The sequence below is a fragment of the Schistocerca piceifrons genome, chromosome 7, assembly GCF_021461385.2.
Source record: "Schistocerca piceifrons isolate TAMUIC-IGC-003096 chromosome 7, iqSchPice1.1, whole genome shotgun sequence".
Taxonomy (NCBI): Eukaryota; Metazoa; Arthropoda; class Insecta; order Orthoptera; family Acrididae; genus Schistocerca; species Schistocerca piceifrons.
In genome coordinates this window covers 181,699,282-181,724,168 of record NC_060144.1, presented here as the reverse complement: position 1 = coordinate 181,724,168, position 24,887 = coordinate 181,699,282, and the positions used below count along the sequence as shown (strand labels likewise).

Here is a 24,887-nt window from a genome sequence, read left to right as displayed (position 1 = left end):
GTGATACAAAACTTGTCCTTTTCATTAAATATTTCATCTAAATATTATTTCGGTTTTGTGATTGGATACAGAACTTCTTTACACACAGAAATCAAAACACATTCTTAAGGAAGTGGCAAACTTGTAATCTTCTGCATCTGGTTGTCAGTTAGGGAGGGACCTGTGTCAGTCAATAGTGTGAGTTGTCCAACTGATTCCAGGTGGCACATGCAAAACACTGTAACTTTCGTACAGACAGCAGTAGCAACTATAACTTTTACGAGTAGTGCATAAGAGTTAGATCTTGTGCATGTTTGCCATTATCAAATATTTCTGGGACGTTTTCCGTACAGTTAGTACATTCCATACAACTTAACAGCTGTTTAGTTCTTCATTTACCTCGCTTCGTTGTATAAAGCCACAATTCACAGCATTTCTTTCTAACTGGTTTAAATAAACTTGGTGACATGTCACAATTATCAGCACTGTGTGGTTTACAACCTTCCAACTTAAGCAGGAGTGGACACAGAGGCAAACATGTTTCTTTGGCCTCTGTCGCATTAGCTGCCCTTCATGCCAGGCGTGTTATGTGCGAACAGTATTGGTCTGCCTTTATGACCAGTTTTGCATGCGCTGTATGTGTGAATGGGTATGGCCTGCGGAAGTTTGAGATGGATAGAGCAGGGAGTAAACAGAGAGGGGGCAGGTTCAAATGGTTCAAATGGCTCTGAGCACTATGAGACTTCTAAGGTAATCAGTCCCCTAGAACTTAGACCTACTTAAACCTAACTAACCTAAGGACATCACACACATCCATGTCCGAGGCAGGATTCGAACCTGCGACCGTAGCGGTAGAGGGGGGCAGGACTCAATTGACAAAGATAGCGTAGAAGTAGGCATGGGGCAGAGAAAGGAGGAGGAGATGAATAGAGAGAGGGGAGCCTGAGATCGATGTGGAGATAAAGGAAGGAGGAGATGCATAGGGTGAGCTGGGGAAGAGGAAGTGTAAGGAGATGAGAGCAGGAGGAGATAGGGGGCAATAGGAGAAGGAAAGAGAGATTGTGGTAGAAGGAGGCAGAGGGAGAGGAGCAAAGAGGAACAAAAGGAGGAGGAGGAGGAGGAGGAGGACATGGGGAGTAGAAGATGGGCAGAGAGGGAAAGGGAAGGAGGAGATGGACAGAGAGAGTCGGGGAGGAGTAAGAGGAGATGGACAGAAAATGGATGCAAGAAAGACTGAAAGAGAGAGAGTTTGGAGGAGATGGGGAGATCGAGTGGATGGAGGGGATAAGTAGAGAGAGAGAGGACAGGAGAGGATGGAAATAGAGAAGGAGAAGATGGACAGAGAGGATGGGATAGGCAGAGAGTGGGCAGGGTGCGATGGGAGGGGAGGTATGTAGGAGATGAATAGGGGGAAAGGTAATTGACAGAGCGATAGGGAAGGAACAAATGGTGAGAGAGAGAGGGAGGAAGAGACGGGCAGGGTGGGACAGACTAAGAGTAAGAAGGGATGTGATGTGCGCCTGGATCAGTTTGAACCAAATTTGGCACACAAACAGCAAACTTCACGAATATCAGCACTGCTCAGGAGTTTATAACATCCTAACTCCAGTAGTAGAAGAGATGTGAACAAAAGTAATTTTTCCAGCTCCTATCATATAGGCTGCCTGCACGACAGGTGTGATGTGCGAAAGTAGTATCAGCCTGCCTTGTCGATCTTCGTTACAGGGGAGCCATCAGGGCCAAGACATGGCCTGCACAGCACAGCAGGTGTCTTGCGTTGGATTAGTATTTGCCTGTCTTATCGATCTGAATAGCAGGGCATCAGAAAATGGATAAGGGGATGTAGGAATGATGAGATGAACAGAGAGTTGGTGGAAGGACAAGATGGACAGAGAGAGGGAGTGGGAAGAGATGGATAGCAAGTGGAGGAGAGGGTCAGAGAGGAAGAAGGGAGGAGGAGATATGCGCAATATATGTGTCTAACAGATACACGAGGGAAGCTGCAGGGAAATGATTAGTAATAAAATGCATGTCATTAAGTAATCTTTGGGAACAGGAATGAATAAACCAAATCAGTTTATTGTGTATTCTGAAGTCTGAATGATAGCGATGTGTGACCCACTCCTGCGATCGACAGTAAGCCTACAGTAATACTTAACATGACATATTTTCCCAAAGTCCCTGAATCTTTGTCTATTTATCTGTTCAATTTAAACGAAATTGGGAGGAAACTTTCAGCCTATCTAGAGCTGACGAGTTACTATGTTACATATTCAAATACTGTAGTTGAGGAAAGAAAGTTTGATTTTTAATATAGTTCCTTAGTAGCTTACTATTCCCCTTTTCCTTTATTTTTAAACAGATCATCTAATGATGACTTGGATATTATGTCGAAACTGATAATGATCTATTTTGTGTCGTCTGAGACTGAAATATTTATGTAAAAAGATTATAAGACATGTAACAGGTTTACATTCTCCACCTACAGATGGAGCGCTCAGCAATTAGCAACTATTGCTACTGCACAGTTGAGTATGAACTTACGTGTCTACTTGATCTGCTGGAAGTTTATCACAATGGAAAATAATTCTTCGGGGAATGATTGTAGTCTTGGAACACTGGTGTTACGGTAGGAAAGTGCTCTTACAACGATGCTACGAGGTGTTTTACCTTGGCTTGTTCCAGAGTAACCAGCTCGAGCCCGAAGGCGGCGGTGAGCGAGAAGAAGGCGACAGGCGACCAGCAGATGAAGTCGGTGAAGACGAGCAGCGCCATGCGCTTGGCGATGCGCGAGTCGTTGGAGTTCCAGGCCTGCGAGCCGCGGATGGCGCAGTACATCTTGAGGTAGCAGCCCATCAGGATGAGGAAGGCGACGCCGTTCACCAGCATCAGCATCACCACGTAGGCCAGGCTCGCGGGGCCCGTCGTCGTCTCGAACGGCAGGCACACCGCGAACTTGCGGTAGTCTGACACGCCTGCAACACGCCCAAACGTCCGGCCGTTATAGAGTCCAGCACTCTTTCTTTTTGCAAATAAATATAATATTATACAAGAGTCCAATGAACTACACTCTTTTGTCACCATCGAGTATTTTTATCGCCCTGAAAAAGGACAAGTCCAGAATGTGAATGTCGCTACGTGGTGGATAAGAGCAAGTGGTCCTCCAGTGCCCAAGATATGCAGAGGCTGTGTCAACAGACACATCTCTCTCATAATACGTGATGTTGAATAACTAAACATTCTAAGCAAATTAACACAGAAATCTTTAAATCTCGTTTATCAGAGGGAAATGTTGCTGAATTACGAGGCGTATTTTAAGTAAGTACCGTTTTGAAATTTAAAAAAAGACGTGCTAAAATATCTCAATATTTATATTTTTACGTGAAAGCCTGTACCTTAATCTACATTTCTACATAATTTCCGTCAATATAGAGGCACTTGTCGTAGCGTTGTACCAGTTTTTGAATATCCTCCTCATAGAAGTCTGCCGCCTGACTTGTTAACCACAGCATCACCACTGTTTTGACTTCGTCATCGGCTTTAAGACGCTGACCGCCGATTCACCACATGCGGACGGGCATTGTCTTGCATAAAAACGATGCCCTTGCTCAAAATCCATGGACTGTTGCTTTGATTACGGTGTGACGTAGGCTACCCATGCATCATCGCCCGTGACAATTTGGCTTAATAAATCATCACCGTCGTTGTGGTACCGCTCAAGGAAAGTCAATGTACTGTCTAACGTTTGGTTTTGTGCACATCCGTCAACATTTTCGGTACCCAATGTGCTCACAATTTTCGGTAATTTAAGTGCTCGGTCACAATGCCATACAAAACACTACGAGAAACATTAGAAAAATGGAAACTTCCTGGCAGATTAAAACTGTGTGCCCGACCGAGACTCGAACTCGGGACCTTTGCCTTTCGCGGGCAAGTGCTCTACCATCTGAGCTACCGAAGCACGACTCACGCCCGATACTCACAGCTTTACTTCTGCCGGTACCGGGCGTGAGTCGTGCTTCGGTAGCTCAGTTGGTAGAGCACTTGCCCGCGAAAGGCAAAGGTCCCGAGTTCGAGTCTCGGTCGGGCACACAGTTTTAATCTGCCAGGAAGTTTCATATCAGCGCACACTCCGCTGCAGAGTGAAAATCTCATTCTGGAAACATCCCCCAGGCTGTGGCTAAGCTATGTCTCCGCAGTATCCTTTCTTTCAGGAGTGCTAGTTCTGCAGGGTTCGCAGGAGAGCTTCTGTTAAGTTTGGAAGGTAGGAGACGAGATACTGGCAGAAGTAAAGCTGTGAGTACCGGGTGTGAGTCGTGCTTCGGTAGCTCAGTTGGTACAGCACTTGCCCGCGAAAGGCAAAGGTCCCGAGATCGAGTCTCGGTCGGGCACACAGTTTTAATCTGCCAGGAAGTTTCATATCAGCGCACACTCCGCTGCAGAGTGAAAATCTCATTCTGATTAGGAAAATCATCCCGCAAAGAGGGAATCGTAAATCGTCTGTTTTCTCTCACCTTATTGTCCACTTCCTGCACCAAACTTTCATTAACTACCGAAGGACGCCCACTCCGTTGTTCATCATGCATATTTGTGCGGCCATCTTTAAATCCTCTTACCCACTTTTCACCATTCCATCACTCATAATGTTTTCTCCGTAAACTGCACAGATGTCACGATGAATATCGATCGCTTTTAGGCTTTTAGCACTAAGAAATCTTATAACAGCCCGCACTTCACAGTCGGCGGGACTTACGATTATTGGAGGTATCTAAAACATTCAGTACACAACGTAAACAAGGAAGAATCAGACTGTAATGGCGTCAGTGCGTAGATTAAGGTACAGGCTTTCATGTAAGGATAAAATTGTAGAGCTCTCTTACAAAGTCTTTATTTAATTTCAAAACGATTCTTACTTAAAAAAACACGCCCCGTGCATGAGAAAAAAGCCTTGTTAGATGAGACGCACACACTGGCAACAAAACAATCTGAAAAATGCAATGTTAGACGTCATGATGAACAAGGCGACGTGGCGAACACTGGTTGGGACTGCTTGCCTGGAAGCTGTATGCCTAATCATTCCTGATTTAGACATCGAAGGCGAGGGAGCTTGAATGTTGAAAGGAAAACTTCACTGTATTTCGTAAAAAAAATGCTGGGTGAGATCCAATGGTGGCGTTGAAGATAGCATCTCAAGTTCGCTCATCTTATTTTTATCATAAATAGAGCTGCTTCCAGTGCTGGGAATTATTTACCCAGAATATAGCATCTACTAGTTGAACAGTTAACATTTCTTACTGTAATACAAACATGGAATTGTCAAATATTAGGAAACAATCGGTGGTCTCTCATAGATGCTAACTCCTTCGTCCTCCATATCAGCTGGGATGGGTACTGACTCTTCTCCAGGCTTGCTAAGTGGCAGGAATCATAAGTAAATTGAGTAAGCTACATCACTCCACCCGAAATGTTATTAAACAACAGTCACGCAACTGCTAAACATAGGTACAAAGGTTACTAGTAAACGGACCACTCATAAAATGACTACATTTGAAAAAGGAAACACGGAAGAATTCTAGTGACACTTCAATAATTTTCGTCCGAGTGCATCCAAATCAGAAATACTAGAGATTGAATAATTTTAAATTGTCTTAGCCACATTGTTCATTATTGGAACTGCCTTACGCGTTTAGATTGTACATTATTTTCAAATATATATTTACATAAAAGCCTTCATATGCGAAGTTTTGTACTTGTCTCTCCTAATAACAGGCGGATATATTCTATGTACCCATATGTTTAGTACATGGAATACTTTTAAATATGAATGCTTTTGTATATGCGTTTGAAAATGATGTAAAATCGAAATGCGTAAGGCAGTTCCAGACAATAAACAGTGTGGCCAAGACAATTTGAAATTTGGAGTGCAACATGGCGGACACATCTCAGCATTTTTGCAGATCATTAATTGAAGATCAAATCACTTGTGATCGAGAATGTCTCGACTAATAGAAACAAGTAAAAGAGCGGTAATTCAAGTTTCAATTCAAGTTAAAAAGAACGTACTTAATTTTTTGTCTGTGACAGATACATCACTGTAGTCCCATACACATTGACAATGGTAATTGGCTCAACCGTTTTGTTTACCTCCTCTAGCAGAGTACTACGGAATTAAGATTTCAAAGTGTAGCAGTACTGCAGTCATTTACCTGCAAACCCAATTGAATAAATGGAACAATTTTAGGTTTTTGAGATGATAATTAAATTTTTAAGGCTATCCGTCATACACGCAAGGTAAACATTAATAACACCTACAACCATCAGACACGGATTCCTCACTGGAAATGGAAGAAAAGCGACCCTATGAACATATGTGCCTGAAATGCATCATTGCCATGGTTGAAGACGTAAACGAATGAAAGTTCCTCTGACCACTTGTTGTGTGTTCCTAGTGCGTTGTAGACTGTGTGATTGACGCAGCGTACGGTAAGCAGCACAATCTACCGATATTCGTGTCAGGATGAAGCCGAGAAGGTATTCATGTCAGGAACAAGCTGAGAAGGTGTTTTTGTACGGCCACGCAGATGGAAACAGTCAACAGAGAGCACAGCTACAGCCAAACAAGTACCTCAGAGGCACCAAGCACATCATGCAATATTTCAAGCCTTTTTTGGGCGTTTGCGTGATAATGGGTCCTTTCAGACAGACGAACGTGCAGGGAGGCGGCGGACTGTGCTTACACCAGATTTGGACGATCGGGTCCTACAGAACATTGAGATGAACCCCGGTACAAGCTCCACGCAAGTGCCCCGCCAACATGGTGTAAGCCAAAGTACGATTATGTGTATCCTGCATGGCAACCGCTACTATCCATATCTCCTGCAACGAGTGCAAGAATTATCAGCAGCGTGTTTCCCTCTACGAGAAGGATTTTGTCGTTGTTTGTTTACACCAGACCATCACAATTATCCGATTTCTGTCATCAGTCCTCTTTACCGACGTTGCAACCTTTACCAGAACTGGCATCATCAATCTGCATAATCGTTACCTGCGGGCTATATAGAACCCTCAGTGAATGGTTCAGGCATCTCATGAGCATCGGTTCAACATCAGTATGTGGGCAGGATTCTTTGCGACCACATACTTGGACCGGTTATTATTGCACAACGCCTAGACGAGATACATACCTGGACTTCCTGCGGAATATTCCTCCTCGGCTGCTTGAGAATGTTCCTTTAACAACATAGTAAATTATGTGGGTTCTGCATGACACGGCACCACTCCACGTCCACATCACAATTCACCGAAACCTTAAAACATCTTCCCTGGACGTTAGGCAGCAAGTAGCGGCCTTGTAGCATGGCCTGCTAGATCACTGGATTTAAACTACCTGGATTTTTACCTCTGGGGGCATTTGAAAGTAGTTGTGTGCTGAACCGTTTATTGGTGTGCAGACCCTTCAGCAGTGTGTTCACGACGCCTGTGATGCTGTTTTGTGTGAGCCTGGAAAGTACAAAAGAGAGCGGCACTCCATCATGCGACGTGTGAACGCCGCATTGCATCCGTAGAGGCCACATTGAACAATTGTAGCGACGTGGATGCGGTGTAGCTCTGTACTATGTTCCGGCTTGATTTGTTGTCGTTGCATTCACACTGTCAATTTCCGGACACATGTTCATAGGACCTTTCTCCCTCCATTTCCAGTCAGAAATCAATCCGTGCAGTTTGGCGCTTTTATTAATGTTCGCCCTGTATAAATGCAGTCGAGAAACAATGTTCAAAATGTTCAAATGTGTGTGAAACCTTATGAGACTTAACTGCTAGGGTCCTCAGTCCCTAAGCTTACACACTACTTAACCTAAATTATCCTAAGGACAAACACACACACCCATGCCCTAGGGAGGACTCGAACCTCCGCTGGCCCTAGCCGCACAGTCCATGACTGCAGCGCCTTAGACTGCTCGACTAAACACGCGCGGCGAGTCGAGAAACAATATTGATGTATTATATCGGCCACTGTTTCGGAAATTACTGGCAATAGTGTACTCCCAGTGAGAGTTCAGAAACTGAAAGTAGTGAATTGTCTTTTATCTTGAACACATTCAAGCAGAGCAGTATGCTCAGCAAATACGTGTAGTATTCCACTGTCATTACATTTGCTGGAATGAGATTAATGAGGATGAAGTGAAAGAAATGCTACGATATGCAGTTATTGATGCCATGATAAATGAAAGAATGTTCTAGAAAGAGAATCAGACTCGGATCCTCTGCTTGCTCCAGGCAGAATCCCCGTTTATGGTAGGCAGTTGCCTTAGACGATAGGCCTCCAGACCCGACCCAGATTTCGAGTTTTCCTTCTTATTATCCAGAACACAGTACAGTCAGAGGTTCGTCCATGCGGGATGTAGAAACGTTACCAATGGAGAAAGGTTTACACAGGTGGCCAGTGGTCTTCCCTGTCGTAGGGATTTGTTTTTATTGAGATCGATTTTTTCAGTCAGTCATGGTGTACTCGTTTGGCGTAAGTAGCTAAGGCGATCTGCAGTAGCCAAGAAATTCGGGTTAGATTTAGAGCGTCGCTCAAAATTTTATTTGTTACAATCTGATCTAAATGTAGTATTATTGCTAGTCGCGTCTTAATATTTACTGTTTAGGTAGTTTCCCGAAACTTCTTGGCAGGTTGAAACTACGTGCTGGACGGGGACTCAGACTAGGAACATTGCCTTTCTCGGGCGAGTGCACTTACGTAAGAGCTATCCTGAAACCACTATTTACCCCCACCATGTCGCCTGCGACCAGGAATTCACAGAAGGTAGACACAGTGGAGAACGTACGTGAAGTTTGGAAGGTAGGAGATGGCAAATGGCTCTGAGCACTATGGGACTTAACATCTATGGTCATCAGTCCCCTAGAACTTAGAACTATCTAAACCTAACTAACCTAAGGACATCACACAACACCCAGCCATCACGAGGCAGAGAAAATCCCTGACCCCGCCGGGAATCGAACCCGGGGACCCGGGCGCGGGAAGCGAGAACGCTACCGCACGACCACGAGCTGCGGGCGAAGGTAGGAGAGAAGAAGTTGCAGCAGTGAACTCATGAGGAAGGGTCGTTGATAGTGTATAGATAGCTTAGTCCGTAAGGAAATTGTCTGTGGAAGGCAAAGTTCCTGATACTAGTCTCGGTCTGGAATACAGTTTTAGTCTAGTAGGAAGTTTCTAAACTAACCACGTTTCACTGCTGAGCAAAAAATTCATTCTAGGTAACTCTTTGCTTGTTAGATGCAATCTTTAAAGTGAAGAAATGAATCTTGTCTGTGTCGTTATATGTAGATGTCTGTATTCCACAAGATGCCACTGCCAAGTGCACTGTTCAACACAGCTGTAATCTCCTGCCCTTTAGACCGTTACATCCGCCAAAATACGACAGAAAAAATTCTTGAGGCCGGCCATGGTGGCCGAGCTGTTCTAGGCGCTCAGTTCCGGAACCACGCGACTGCCACGGTCGCAAATCGAATCCTGCCTCGGGCATGGATGTGTGTGATGTCCTTAGGTTAGTTAGGTTTAAGTAGTTCTAGGGGACTGATGACCTCAGATGTTAAGTCCCATTGTGCTCAGAGGTCAGAGCCACTTGCAATTCTTCAATTCTATGCTGCATCTCCCTATCCCCCCCCCCTCTTCCACACCAAACAGTTTCTTATTTCCTTTACAACTTTTTGCAATTAAATCTAACTTCATTTAACTAGCGAGAAAGTAGCATTTGACCTGGTACTGGAATACTGGGCTCTGTAATTAAAGACTCACAAAACAAAAATTGGTCATCCATATCCTCTATTAGATGACAGACCCGGCATTGACTGAGTGTATACTTACAGCTGTCCCATGTCTGAAACAGTATGATTGGGGACATCAACGAAGAGCTTGTTTGATTCAGTAACACGCGAGAGACCCACGTAAGGTTGGCTGTACGAAAAGCAACCGACAAATGGCTCTGAGCACTATGGGACTAACATCTGAGGTCATCAGTCCCTAGAACTTAGAACAACCTAAACCCAACTAAGGACATCACACACATCCATGCCCGAGGGAGGATTCGAACCTGTGAGCGTAGCAGCAGCGCGGTTCCGGACTGAAGCGCCTAGAACCGCTCGGTCACCTCGGCCGGCAGCAACTGACATGCCACCAACACACAGCATCAGGCGACGTGCTTAGTTTATGGTCATGGCATAACACATGCTCACCACAAATTGTACGCATCTAAAGTGAAATGGTAAATTGATAGCAGCAAGCGCGATTTGGGGTAAATGTAAATGTCGTGTGATTAGGGCCTCCCGTCGAGTAGATCGTTCGCCGGGTGGAAGTCTTTCGATTTAACGCCACTTCGGTGACTTGCGCTTCGATGGGGATGAGATGATGATGATTAGGACAACATAACACCCAGTCCCCGAGCGGAGAAAATCTCCAACCCAGCCGGGAATCGAACCCGGGCCCTTAGGAGAGACATTCTGTCGCACTGACCACTCAGGTACCAGGGGCGGACGCAATTTGAGGTGTAAAAATCGCTTACGCACTCCACTTCACCTCAAAATTCCACTTCCATGATGTTACATTGGAGAGATGTGATTTTAAGTCTCTGTGAGTGAAGGGTTCTGAGGAGGAGGGTAAATGCATGAAGCTATCGATCAGACATTCCGCCTCGATTTTAGAACAATTTTCAATAGAGTGAGTTAAAGCCCGATGTTCTCGAGCTGCAGGAACTCTCACCAAACACTCTCAATTAGATTGTTGAGGCCACATAGTCCAGTCTTTCAGACGTTCTGGCGCATTCAGAAAGACTTGACTCTTTCCAGGAGTTTTTTGTAAGCAAAAATTAAATCAAAATGTAATGAATAGGCACTCAAATTACAATACAGACTTAATAAATTCATTTTTCTTAGCAAATAATATAAGTGAAACCTATCAAGAGAAGCTAAGCAATGTCGTTAAGATTTTAACACACAAAGCGATATCAGTAAATCCATATTTCGTAATGAAATATCTTCACTGTTAATTTGTATTCTTAAAGATAAGATTGTGGCGCTTATTTCTGTCCCTGATTTCGACTTTCTATAATACATCTTTCACTAACAAAAAAAAATTACGGTATCTTCTATTGGTTCATTGGTGTAGCCTGCTTTGATACTATTGTTTCTTTGGTGTGACGATTAAACATTCAAACTACTAAGCAGAGCAGACGATTCTAGATAAAATTATAAATTACGATATCTTTTATTTCCATGATTAGATTTTGATTAAATCAAGCCTACATGTTGTCTGAAGCTACGTTCAAGTTACCTGTGAAAATCTTACGATAATTTGCCTAGCTGTTTTGGGGATTATCATGTTCAAACAGACAAATACATAGACACAATGGTTTCACAATTTCATCAGGTTACTTTCCATTCAGAAAGTGGGTGCACTCAGCGACTGTTATGTGACATAAATTATAGATTGCAGCAATCAGTCATCCTTGTTCAGATTTTATTACGCAAATCCAGATTTGGGCTAGTAGCTAGCCATTTTCAATGCACTATTTTCTATTCCCAGTGCATGTAAGTCCCTGTTTTTCGGCCGTCAGTCACAGTGCTTTAAATATTGAGAACTGTGACTGACACCCAAAAAAACAGGAAACTACGTGCACTGATAATAGAAAATAGTGCATTGAGAATGGCTAGCTACTAGCCGAAATCTGGATCTGCGTAGTAAAATCCAAACAAGGACGACTGATTGCTGCAATTTATAATTTATAAGGTTTTGCAATTTACAATGGTTATGTAGATATGGGCACCAACACTTCAACAGTGCAGTACTTATGTAAAATGATAAACAATAATCAGTTACTTAACTAACATTTCAAACTCATAGGTAAAACACATTCAGTAAAACCCCTCCCCAGGACTCGTCCACAGTGGTTGCAGAATAGGGTGGAAGCCTCACCAAAGAGTGGAAGCACGGCCATCATGAGAGAGAAGATCCAGCCGCAGAGCATGATGTAGGCTGCGTGGCGCAGCGAGAGGCGCTTGTTGAGGTGCATGGCGTGCGTGATGGCATAGTTGCGCTCCAGCGTGATGACGGCCAGCGTGTAGACGCTCAGCTCGGCCGACAGCACGCCCAGGAAGCCCGCCAGCTGGCAGCCGGCCGACATCTGCCACGGGATGGCGAAGCGCCGGAACTCGCCCAGCGTCGACGCGTCCACCACCGCCAGGAACCCTGTGGTACACAAAAATGTGTGGCATGTCATTCTACAGACAAACCAAGTCTTTTGTGACAAGGTGGCCAACCTCTGGCACTCATCCTAATCGACACATTCACCACTGTTAGAAAACCAGTAAACGTAAAAAAATTTTGACACCTACCCCACTGCCACCAATCCTGTGACGAACAAAACGTGGTATTTCACGCCCTGGACATAAGACAGCTCATAGTCATAAACTACAAGATTATGAACCTCTGTCATCGAATTTCGACTTATTTACGACTGCTAGGAACCCTGCGAAGTACAAAACACCTGACAGTTCATTCACTGCATAAATGATGGTACAGCTACAAAGGCAATCCATTTGGCAGGTCACAAGCATATGCCATGATCACCTCGTCCTCTCCCCCCCTCCACCCTCCCCCTTCTGCCAACCCATTTCCTGTTGACATGCCCATCCCCAGGGAACTTTTAGTAGAGACGAGATGCATCAACTCACCATTATCACAACTGACGATAAATTTTGCTAGTTAACAAACTGAGATGTTGGAGATATCATGTCGAAGGGTCACTGGAACTTATTGAACGCTGACGTATCCATCTCATCCATCTCGACCATGATGTCTGACAAAGTGTACGAGATATGATACTTGAGACTCAGGACCATTGACAGTCTGCTAAGGCAGTCAACCTACATGCTGTCCGCATTCGTTGCTGCGTGATGTGGAAACGCGAGAAATCCATCAACAATGGGTCTGCCAACTCCTCAACAACTGTAGGCACACGAGAAATTTAAGACAACTCACTCACTTGTATTGACAGAGACTATGAATTCGTTTAGCAATCTATCGATTATCAGCTCTCACGAGATTGGTTGTAACTTTGTCGTTGTTGGGGGCTAGTGCCTCCACCAGATGCTAGAAAGGTTGCAGCCACGAGAATACATGGCCGTCTTAAGTTACGTTTGCTACACAATGAAGAAAAATGTACTATGTCCATGTTGAGTGCATGACACTCTCACGAGGTCTATGAACACTGGGTGTCCTACTTGGAACTCTGTCAGAGCTTGTGAAAACAATATACAGGTGGCTACGGGGTCTTTCGAGTGGGCTTCTTCGATTATCCTTTGTTCTTCGTCCTAGCGCGTCACATTTATGCAAAATTGCAAACTTGAGACGACTGTTTTCATTATTTTCCCGGAGAGAAACTGTATGTTTGTCGTGCGTCCGATTCTTATTTTGAGCAAAAAATCAACACAGTATACAATGTTGTGCAAAACTTAAGGATGAATTTAAATTTCGCAAGATGTGTCACCGCCAAGTGGCATAGCTCGATGGAACTTGCGTCATACACGTCAAGAACTACTACGGTATACTACAGAAGGTAACTGAAAGAAATAAATGACGAGACGAACAGAAATTATATTTCTATTCAAAGACAGTAATTAACGTGAAGTCATCGCGATTTTTGACGGTTCCCTGGACATTGCAAGAGTGGGACATGGTTCTCAATAGCTTATGTGATCACCACGGATGGCACGTACGCCCTGCACCGTGCTCTCACGCTAGGCAGAAGTTTGGCAACGGTCCCCTGCCAGCACAACTGACACGCGCTGTATGGTGCATGTGGACGTCAACGCGAGTCATGGCGTAATGTTATGAACTGCGACCAAGGTAGAAAAGTTATGTTTTTCTGTGTTTAAAAGCAATTGCAAACCGACCAACGAACTTGTAGATGACGTGCTACATGCAGAGGAAACGGCAACAAAACACAGAAAATATGCCGCAAATAACGCTAACAAACGTAAAAACCATGCTGTCACTTAAAGTAAATAAGAACAAAAAAACGCAGATGACGGCGATATTATCGCTGAAATTAGTTTGGCAGAGAAAATAAAATAAATAAGAGCAAAAGTATTTTGCATAAAGGCGGCCCACAATCCAATATTGCTGATTTTACCTAAACACGGACCAATGGAAGAATTTCAAGACAAAATGTGTTTACTTATGCCCATTAGGCAGACATCAGCAAGTGTACTTCGCTTCGGCAACTACGAGCGTCTTTGAAGCCAGAGAATTCAGAATTCATTAACTGAGTGGCGCAATTCAGCATCTTAGTAATACAACAGAAACTGCGGAAGTAAATCTGTGCTAACATGCTTCTAATATGTCCAGTCAAAACTGTGGTATTCTTAACAGCGCTGATATGATGTCGATACTGCTTTTGGAATGGGGAACATGGTGGTGATCCGGCAACTAAGTTGCCTTTACAAGGGGTGCGCGACACACACAAAATGATCGTCATGCCTCGCTTGTGGCACTAACTGTTGTAAGTGGAAACCATTTAAAAACAAGTGTTCTGTACTTTCTTGGCTCCTGCGTATAGCTCTGGAATTTTTAAAAATATCGCTGAATGAGCAGGGTCACGAAGGTAATAGGTTAAAAGCGGTCAGCTCTGTGGCACCTTTACACCCGCTGCAAATGTGGAAGTTTTCGTAGTCCTGTCTAGGCTTGCACTGCACAATATTGTTCGTGGCATAACAGTCTTCACTGTCTGGCTTCACCCCAAGTTATTTAAGTTATTTATTTTCGTCGTATGTCTTGAGTGCCTAATAGTGGCTCTTTTTTTCTCAACTTAAATGAACGAGCTTTCCTCTAACAGTCACATCATCAATGGAATATAGAACAATATAAACTTGTAAGAGCAAACGTGTGGAAGAGTTCGTACTTAAAAAAAAGAATCACGTTTCTGTGAAGATGACCGGACTTACCGAGATAAATGCCCATGAAGAAGTCGGCGGCGGCAAGGTTGCAGACGAGGAAGCGCGGCACGTCCAACTTGCTCCTCGAGAAGACGAGAACGAAGACGACTGTACCGTTACCCAGCATGGCCAGAAGAAAGACCACCCACACGCCGCAGCGCAGCGTCCACCAGTCGAACAGGTCCTGGCACGGCAGGAATGGACCTGTTGGAGCAGGATAACGTCTTAGAGACTGGTTAATGCCGTGAAACACCAACTATAGCCTAGAGAATGGCCTCATTTGGGCGAAGAAGTTGAAATAAACATCCTGGTTCATGATCAAGGTTACCTGAGTGGATCCAAGTCATAATCCAAAAAGATACCCTGAGAGCATCTCAGAATTATCTACGACCTGAACGACACTCTCCATACATTGCGAATTTTATTCCTGCTTGAGCCGTCAGCGCATTTAACACCCCGTATAATTAAAAAATTGAGCGATATCACGACTTCGCGTGCCAGACTACATGTACTCCTTCGGCCCCTGTCCAGTTCTTGTGATGTTTGGCTCATTCACCAAATTTTCTTCGCAATGTTAGATCGGAAACTTGTTCAGATGGCACTGCATTCGCTGACAGCAGTTCCTCTATGTTGTGGAATCGATTGTCACTGTCACTGGAAGACACTCGATCGAGAATCTTCTAACGCCCACTGTTCTCTTTGCCTTGTCACATTATTGCGAATGGTACTAAATTCCTTGTGGCACAATAGACATTTCGCGCTGCTATATTTACAAATCGAGCACCTTCATTCACGGTGTGGTCATGTGGACGCCAAACACGGCGGCTCTGTTCTGCGATTCTGTCAAGCTTTCACGTCGACTCATGTTATTGTGCTGATTCCATGCAGCCGATTGGCACATACACAAACCTTCACTGCCATGACTTACTCAATGATGGATAGTCATATGATCGACTAGTTCGAGTCCTGTACCATCTACATCGTTCCAAACCGGCGAGTGTGCTCTAAAGGGGCAACGGGGGCGGGGGGGGCGGGGGGGCGGGGGGGGGTGGCGGGGTGGGGGGGGGGGGGGGAGCGGACAGGAGGGTGACTAAAATTTTCCCACAAGATCAGGCACGTCGAACAAGAGCAACGGAATAAATTTCGAATTAGAACCATGGTATTTCCTAGGAGTGAACAATCAACACTGTATGATACATTGAAACAAAAATTATGATGTACAAGAATTCCACGTCATTTTAATGGAAACGGCTGCTTTCACTGTCGCTATCCAAAGACCTCAAAGAGTGTGTGAAATTCCATCTCATGTAAAAATCTCACGTGATATAACCACTCTTCTCTGCAGTTTTGCGACCGAAGGTATTCAGACTCCAAACTGCAGAGAAGCGTGGTTATGTAGCGTGAGATTTTGAATGGAGTTTCCCGCATATTTAGGTACCTTGATAGCAACAGTGGAAGCAGGTATTTCTATTGTAATTACGAGCTCAGTGCTCTTATTTGCTCTCCTCGGTGCAAACTGTTTGTAAATCAAAGTGCCTCGAAAAGGAACCGTCGGAAATACTATATAAGGCTTTTTTTCGTTCAGGTTTGCATTTGTTTTTTCCAGGTGGTTCTTTTTTGTGAGGAATCATAGACAGTAATTTCGTTTCATTCTGTCTTTGTTATCTGCGAAATTAACAACAGTGAGACGTAGAAACAAACGAAAAGAACTTCTGGCAGATGCACGACTGTTGCACGTGTCTCCACGTCGGGAATGGGGAAACTCCTGTGCTTGAGCACGATGGCCACTACGCCAAAGAAAGAGGCAAGAGTGTCTATGCACCGTTGCATGCGGCACTCATTTCTTCGTACGGCTTCATGCACCTGCTGCATACTGAATGTTCTACAGGTGTGAACGAACCCTTTATTCGCGGTCTGTTCATTCCTGCCGCGCGGCGTGCATAGCGGTACATTGCGTCGCTCGGCGGCCTACCTGGCAGGGGCACACAGCGCACGAAGTCTGCGGCGCCGTGGTCGGCTGCGACAGTTCGACCGCCGTCGTTCTCCTCGAAGTATTCCTCGACGTAGGCCGGCAGGTTACCCGGGTACGTGAAATCCGACCCGAAGCTCTCCCACAGGTCTGTCACTTGAGGCCCGAACTTCTTGCTCAGGTTTTCTGCAAACATATATCACATCTCACAACCATCAATTGGAGCACTCACATACTCACTTATTTAAATATTAAAATTAATTTGTTTCGTACAGTAAAATAATTTATCTGTATTCTACATCTAAGACTTAAACATTTAACGATATAACAGCGACGTAAACACTGCTATAGACAGCAATACTAGCATGTTTATTTATTATTAAAAATGGAGTTCTGTTTCACTCCCAGCATCTTGGTGCATTGTCTTCGACTGGAGTCCTGTAGAACAATACTGTGACGAATACAACGGAGACGACTCTTTGAGGCTCATCGGTGACTTCACACTACACCTGTAGATGGTTTCCTGGTGATTCTCCGGATATGTCCGTTTCATATAGGGGTACGTTGCAGGATAGCATCGTATTTGCAGGGGCGGTAACAATATGACCGAATACATGGGACCACAAGACCCGTATATTTAATGAAAGACACCTACGAGCCTGAGAATCAGACAAATTGCAGTTTGTTTGGGGCAACAGAAACACTGCAAGGAGATTATGTAACGTACTCCCCAACAGGCTCGCCATGCTGAACATTGACCCAACGTGAAGTGGGAAGTATCTGTTAACATGACATAAACCATACCTCAAACATATTCTGCTAATCATGTCGTCTGCATCACGGGGTCCCGGGTTCAATTCCCGGCCGGGTTGGGAATTTTCTCTGCCCGGGGACTGCGTGTTTGTGTTGTCCCCATCATTTCATCATCATCATCATTTGTGAACGTGGCTAAAACTGGACTGTGTACAGGTTTGGACATTGTAAGGGCGCTGATGACCGCGTACTTGACCGCCCCACAAAGAAAACATCATCATCATCGTAATCATGTCGTTCGTCCCCGTTTCCAAGTGGTGAGAGATTACAAATAAATTGTGATTTGCAGACATTTGGAAAAGATCATGTCTCTCACCTAAAGTTAATTTCATCGTGTAACATAGACCAAAAAAGCAAATATTCAACTTTCGGTCCTTAAAATCAACTGTATGCTGAGAATATGAAATGAACATCAGTACTGTGTGTGACGGTAGTATCTGTTCCCGAAAGAACAGTTACTGTAGATGACCATGCAGCTTTGCCAGAAATGAAGTGATAATTAAATGGACACCCTAGCTGCAAACAGGCGTTGATGTACTTCATTGGGGACATGTTGAAAATGTGTGCCCCGACCGGGACTCGAACCCGGGATCTCCTGCATACATGGCAGACGCTCTATCCATCTGAGCCACCGAGGGCACAGAGGATAGTGCGCCTGCAGGGACTTATCCCTTGCACGCTCCCCGTGAGACCCACATTCCCAACATGTCCACACCACTACATTCTTAGTGCGCCTAATAGATGTTTGCCCATCGTACTCATTACTCGTGGCAGATTAATCTACTAAGTCCCGTACGAGTTCGGGCATAGCGCGTGCGTTCGCATCAGTACATTCTTAGACCGAAGTAAAAGAAAATGGAAGACACGTCTAAAATGTAATTAAAAGAATGTATAAAAGTGAAAGGACCATCAACATAGGTATGCATATGCTCGAGGGTTGCAGAGGCGTACACATATCAGCAGAGCCAATGTAGAATAATGTAGTAATAATTTATCAAGGTCGGTATAGCTGTAGTTCAATGGAAAACATAGAGCTCTCCCAAGGCAGTCAATAACAGCTGTAGTAGGTCGATTCGGGCTCACAGAAGACCATATTCCGGTGATAAAGTGTTTGCAGGGTGAAGACACGTAGGGTTATTACTGTCCGAAGGACGTTCCTTTAATGCTGCAAGTCGGTTCAGTAAATAGTGAATGCTGATCAGAAGACACAGTAAGCTTGTTTTAACAAAATACTAAGGCAGTTAAAGATATATCTTGATACTAACGTCACTGTATCTCACAGCATCGTTTAAGTAGCGAAGAAATAGTAAGGCTTCCTATGGAGGGGTACTTCGTATGGAGGGGTACGTCATATGTGATTTCTATGCAAGGATTTTATTTCAGAATGGAAGAGTGGCCATTTATGTCAAAGGTAATATCTCATTTAAAATACTAAGAACATCAAAACACTGTAAAACCTAATATTTGAAGGCTGTACAGAAGAGTTTGAATTTTCAAAGAAAAATGTTTCATTATAGGGCACTACAGATTTCCTAGTCAAATTACACGATTTTCCTCTCCAGTACTGACGCTCTGTTAGGCTTGGTTTTTAAGGAAGATAAGAAGTAGATTTTGTGTCGGAATCTCAAAATTATCTTTCTGAATGATTCTCCAGAGAAGGGAATTTTATTGGTTATACCTGAATCATACAGTCTGACGCAAAGAGAATTCTTCCAAACCATATTTCAGTGAAACAGCAGCACGTTTTATAGACAATATCTTCATAGGTTGTTTTCTAGTTCATGCCCGCTATGTAATAAAAATTAGTAACAGACTGTTAGACCATGATACACCCACAGCAATAGGGAAAGGTATCAAAACACAGTCATATCTCAAGACAGTGAACAAAAGATTTACAGATACGGGCCCACAAGCAATGCAAAGATCTAAAGCCAATCTCGAAGGAGAAACAAGGTAAGAAGTCTAGCATACAGGCAATTTGAAGGGTAAATATAACAAATTTCTTCAAATATTTATCACGTTTTTTGATAGCTCTTTCTCATTAAAAATAATTGCATTAACTCATGCAATACTAATAAGCAACTGATATTGAAAACTAATGATGGTAGAATATTGTTTAGAAGAAATCTGGAGCTGCGTCACAATCTGAATGACAATCAGAGCCCGGTAACAGAATTTCACTACAGACAATGATCCGTAATGCTGAGGAATGTCGTTAGACAGGCTACAACAATGCTTTACACCAAGAGAATGAATAACTGTCAGATCAAAATAAAAGCTGTGTGGTCACTGTGAAAGAAATGTCAAGCCAGAATGTGGGTGGTCAATGTAATATACCTCTCTAGTATGATAACGAACTGTTAGTCATCCATCAGAGATGAGAAAATATTTATTACTCGCTTGTGATCGATAATTGGCACGTTAAATCAAAATTTTATTGGCACAGGTAAATACGCAGAACTATTGAAAGCTGGTGTTTCGAGACAACTACGTCATATGAAAGTACAGGAAACAAAGAGTCCCATGTTAACACAGTGGATGTACTATTGTTCCTTAGAGTATAGAGTGCGATGGCAGACATGAACTGTCTCAGACTGAGTTATGTAAAAGATTAAATGTAATCGGTCAGTGGCCGAAACAGGAATAATATTGGATAAAAAAATGAAAGCATTTGCATTGTAATCATTTTGCAGTTCTCCATCTGGTGCATCTTATACTGTTATCTTTAAGAGATTTTATTTAAGCTTGCCTGGAGTTTGACTTTTTCAATTTGCCTGACTCCTGCTTCCCTGAATGCTTGCAAAAACTTCTGCATAAGAACAATATATTCTGACCATGTGATAGTGACAATCAGCGAGTCATCATGTGATTTGCCCTAGAAGCAATTGGCCATGGACTTTATCTAGAACTGCAAAATACAGCGTGTCCCAAAGAAACATTGACAAGCTTTGGGGACAAGTTCCTTACACAAAAACAAGAAAAAAATGTTTAGTAAACGTGGGCTCTAAAATGCGTACCTTAAGAGCGATGAGCAATTCTTCAGCAATGATACTATGAAATATATCTGTTCTACTTCAACTCTTTGCCTTCCGTGTTTTGGGAGGAGGGAGTCTGTACCAAAACAAGAAAAAAATGTAACGTAAATATGGGCTCTAAAACGCACAATTGTTCAATAGAAGAGATGTATTTCACTAGACTCCATGTTTACTCGACTTGGTTTTTCCATGGTTTGGTCCACACAACTTCCTTCCAAATATGGAAAGCGAAGTTATTGCAGTGGAAGAGATCTGTTTCATAGTATTAAACATGAACAACAGCTCATAGCTCTTAATGTATGCATTTAAGGCCCATGTTTACTAGACTTATTTTCTTGTTTCATTGTAAGGAACCTACCCAAAAGCTTGTCGGTAGTTTTTTGGGACACCTTCTGTTTACCCTATTCAACAGAGGATAAGAACATAAATAAGTAATTTCAGCTGGAAAATACGAATGCCGTATCCTTTCAAGAAATTACTTTCCTATGTAATTTGCCAGTAAGAAACTCTTAGGCGAACGCTGCTCAGAAATTTTATGTTGTGAAATTTATGTAAATGCTCTTCTAGGTTTTGAGGTCTAGTCCTTGCAGATACCAAACATTTGTTGATGCCTCTGGTGTCGAGTGCTAATCGTATTTTTCAACTGGCTTTGTCGCTACAGGTAATGGGCAAGCATACTGATTTTTTCGTCGGTCTGTCTCCTCCACCCCAGTGTAACATCTTTCGAAACGCCTGACCCTTTTGAATATGTAAAACGCCCCTTATATTCTTCTTTGAGTAATTTAAGTGTCTACTCAAGTTTATACCAATCGGAGGAATGAAAGGGTTTCGTTGCATGAGATACAAAGGTGGCTACTAAACTGAAACAAGTGCCTAAACCAATCTGCAGACTGCATCCTATAAGCATAGGAAACAATTTTTTTAACTGGCTGAGAAAAAACGATTTCGCTTTGTCTTTTGATTTTTGAGACCATTCCAGATCACTTGATAACATTCAAGAAAGCCATAAAGATGATCTGCCCTAACTGATTTCCGAAAGTACCTGGTGCATGCACCTCATCACTGTCTTATACGCCCTTATAATCCACAACGGGATAGTGGAATGTTGTATACCATTTTCTAACACTCTGAAGAATTCTAGAACATTCTGGTTCCAGAAGATTCTTGAAACTTTTTTATACCGTTTTATACCACTCTGGAGCACTGTAGAGCGCCCTTGAACCACAAGATTCTATAACATCCCTAAACATTCTGTTTTGGACATTTAACACTCAGAAACATTTCGGCCAATTTCAGTTGTTTTTTCACTCGATTCCCAGCTCCTTGACTGGAGCCTGTCAATGGAATGCCAGGTTTGACTCCCATGTTTTAGTAACTAACCCACTAACCCATGCAATTCCAACCGACATCTTCTTCATGGACGAGGGATGGAGGGCTACCACATGACTTAAGTACATCAATATATACTTATTTTCCCAGCGACGGGAATTCTATCACTAGACTATATTCTCAGATTTCGATGAGGAATTTAGCAAATGCGGTTGCAGTGCTTAGTGCTGGGTGCTGCACTCACGGAACTGAGGCCAGATATCAGTCAGGCTGGAGTTCCAGAGGCTCATGTCGAACTCGGAATCCTCGGGGAAGATGACGGCGTCCTTGAGGGGTGGCTTGGGTGGCAGGTCGGGTGGCAGCAGAGGCAGGAAGGCGCAGCAGTGGTAGGCGTAGGCCAGCATCAGCCGCTGCACGCGCGGGAACCGCTCCGGGGGCGGGAACTCCCGCAGCTCGGGGTTGTTGAACACCTTCAGCACCAGCAGCCGCTCCAGCCCGGCCGTCGGCAGCACAGGGAACGTGTTCTCGCCCAGGTTCCTGTGGAAGACGCAACAGGTGTTGAGAATTGTGAAGATGGTTCGATAAACTCTCTGCCAGGCACTTAAATGTGATCCGCAAAGTATCCATGTAGATGCAGATGTAGGTGTGTTAAGCAGGGTACATTGGTGATGACAGCATGCAAGGCCATATACAATGATCAGCTAAAACATTACGACCTTTGCGCACTGGAAGGTTGGATGCCTCGTGGTGCTGTTGCGAGCACTTGACGCAGTAAGAAAAGCATGTAAGCCGAGCAGAAGCTGATGGAGGACTACGCTAGCGAAGTTATGCTCTGCGAATGGAGAAATCTTCTGAGCCAAGCGACTTTGCCAAAGGGCAGATTATTATTATGCGCAGCCTGTGAACGAGTACCCCAAAAACGGTGAAACTGGTCGAATGTTCACGTTCTACTGTCAATGAACCTCTACTGAAACTGGTTGAAGAACACCGAAACTACCAGTAGGCCCTAAATGGTTGGAGGTCCTCGACTCTTCACACAACGTGGGCTTGTCTGCCTTATAAAGTAGGGTATACGGCGATCTGTGGCACCTCTGGCAAAAGAGCCAAATGTTGGTGGATGCACATGTGTTTCGGAGCACACCATTCAGCACACATCGTTGAACAAGGGGCTTCGCAGCACACGACCATTCGCGTTTATGTGTTGGCCCAACGACATCGTCAGTTACGATTGTAGTGGTCTTGGGATCATCTAGGTTGGACCATACATCACTGCAATGCTCGTCGGACGAATCACGTTTTTGCTACACCAAGTCCTTGGTCGTCTCCACAAACGACGGCATCCAGGCGAACGGCTGACGGAACGTGCACCACACCACGGACGAAGGCTGGTGGGAGCAGTATTATGCTATTGCAGACATTCTCCTGCGCGTCTCGAAGTCAGAATCGCTGTGCAGTGGCTCGAGGAGTATTATGGTGAACTCACATTAATGCCTTGGCCACCAAATTCCCATCTGGGTCGCTATCGAGTGCCATCACTGCGTATGCAAATCAGGGCCAGTTATTTGCGGGAATTACATGACTTGTGCGTAGACACCTGGTACCATAAAGCTCCACAAATATACCAACGAGTTTCAGAATCGATGATACGCAGAATCGGTGATACATTGCGTTACAAAGATAACCCGACACGCTATAAAGCAGATGGTCATAATATTTTAGCTCGCCAGTGTAAGTGTTACATGTGATGGCGTCAGTAGCCTAGTACTGGGCTCCATAGCTGACGTCGTTAGTGCATTCTTGTGCGGCGCCACTGTTTCGGAATTAGTCGATTGGAATCCTGGAGGTGGAATACGGTTCAAATGGCTCTGAGCACTACGCCACTTAACTTCTGTGGTCATCAGTCCCCTAGAACTTAGAACTACTTAAACCTAACTAACCTAAGGACATCACACATCCATGCCCGAGGCAGGATTCGAACCTGCGACCGTTACAGTCGCGCGGTTCCGGACTGAGCGCCTTAACCGCGAGACCACCGCGGCCGGCGGAGGTGGAATAATTTTTCACTGCGGCAAATAGTGGTGTACATTACTTGATGACTAGAAGTTGCGCCAAGTGCACTGGTTACCTTCAGCCGTGATCATAAGTCACCTCAAGGTGCGTGACTGTGCACGAGAGGATCACGTTTCGTGCCGGCTCCGTCTTCACTGTTCCAGTCGGGAACGGTGCGTTGGAAGAACGGCTGTTGGTAAGCTTCCTTGTGAGTTATAAGCTCTCTAATTGTCGCCAACTTCTTTCTTTTCTTTCGCGATATGAACGTCCGGTTTACCCTTCTAGGAAACACGCTCTCGGAATTTTAACAACAAACTACACCACGCCGCACAATGTATCTTGTAGCGGCTAGTCCGGAACCGCGCGACTGCTACGATCGCAGGTTCGAATCCTGTTTCGGGCATGGATGTCCTTAGGTTAGGTAGGTTTAAGTAGTTCTAAGTTCTATGGGACTGATGACCTCAGATGTTAAGTCCCATTGTGCTCAGAGCCATCTGAACCATTTATAGTGGCTTCCGCTTGAGTTGGATGAGCAGGTGCGCGACTCTCCTGCGTTTACTAAACGTAGCTGCGACCAAACTCTTCTCTGGATCTTCTCCTGTTTATCAACCGTATCTGATAAGGGACCCAGGCCAGTGAGCAGAAGTATCTGTCGAACAAGTGTTTTATAAGCTATCTTCTTCGTTAATGGACTGAATTCTTGACTATTGTTCCGCAGA

General features: G+C 44.1%; 1 protein-coding gene and 1 non-coding gene across 2 annotated transcripts in view; both read right to left on the bottom strand.

Annotated features, from left to right (window-relative positions):
- LOC124805536 (lutropin-choriogonadotropic hormone receptor-like) overlaps positions 1 to 24,887 on the bottom strand; it is a 650,587-nt gene that overhangs the window by 5,082 nt on the left and 620,618 nt on the right. The window contains exons 13-17 of the mRNA XM_047266105.1: positions 22,364 to 22,656; positions 16,946 to 17,128; positions 14,983 to 15,177; positions 11,954 to 12,226; positions 2,650 to 2,954 (exon numbers count right to left, since the gene is read on the bottom strand). Coding sequence (XP_047122061.1) covers positions 2,650 to 2,954; positions 11,954 to 12,226; positions 14,983 to 15,177; positions 16,946 to 17,128; positions 22,364 to 22,656 — 1,249 coding nt within the window. The remainder of the gene's footprint in view (positions 1 to 2,649; positions 2,955 to 11,953; positions 12,227 to 14,982; positions 15,178 to 16,945; positions 17,129 to 22,363; positions 22,657 to 24,887) is intronic.
- On the bottom strand, positions 18,320 to 18,394 carry Trnat-ugu. The gene has a single exon. It is a non-coding gene; the product is annotated as a tRNA-Thr (tRNA).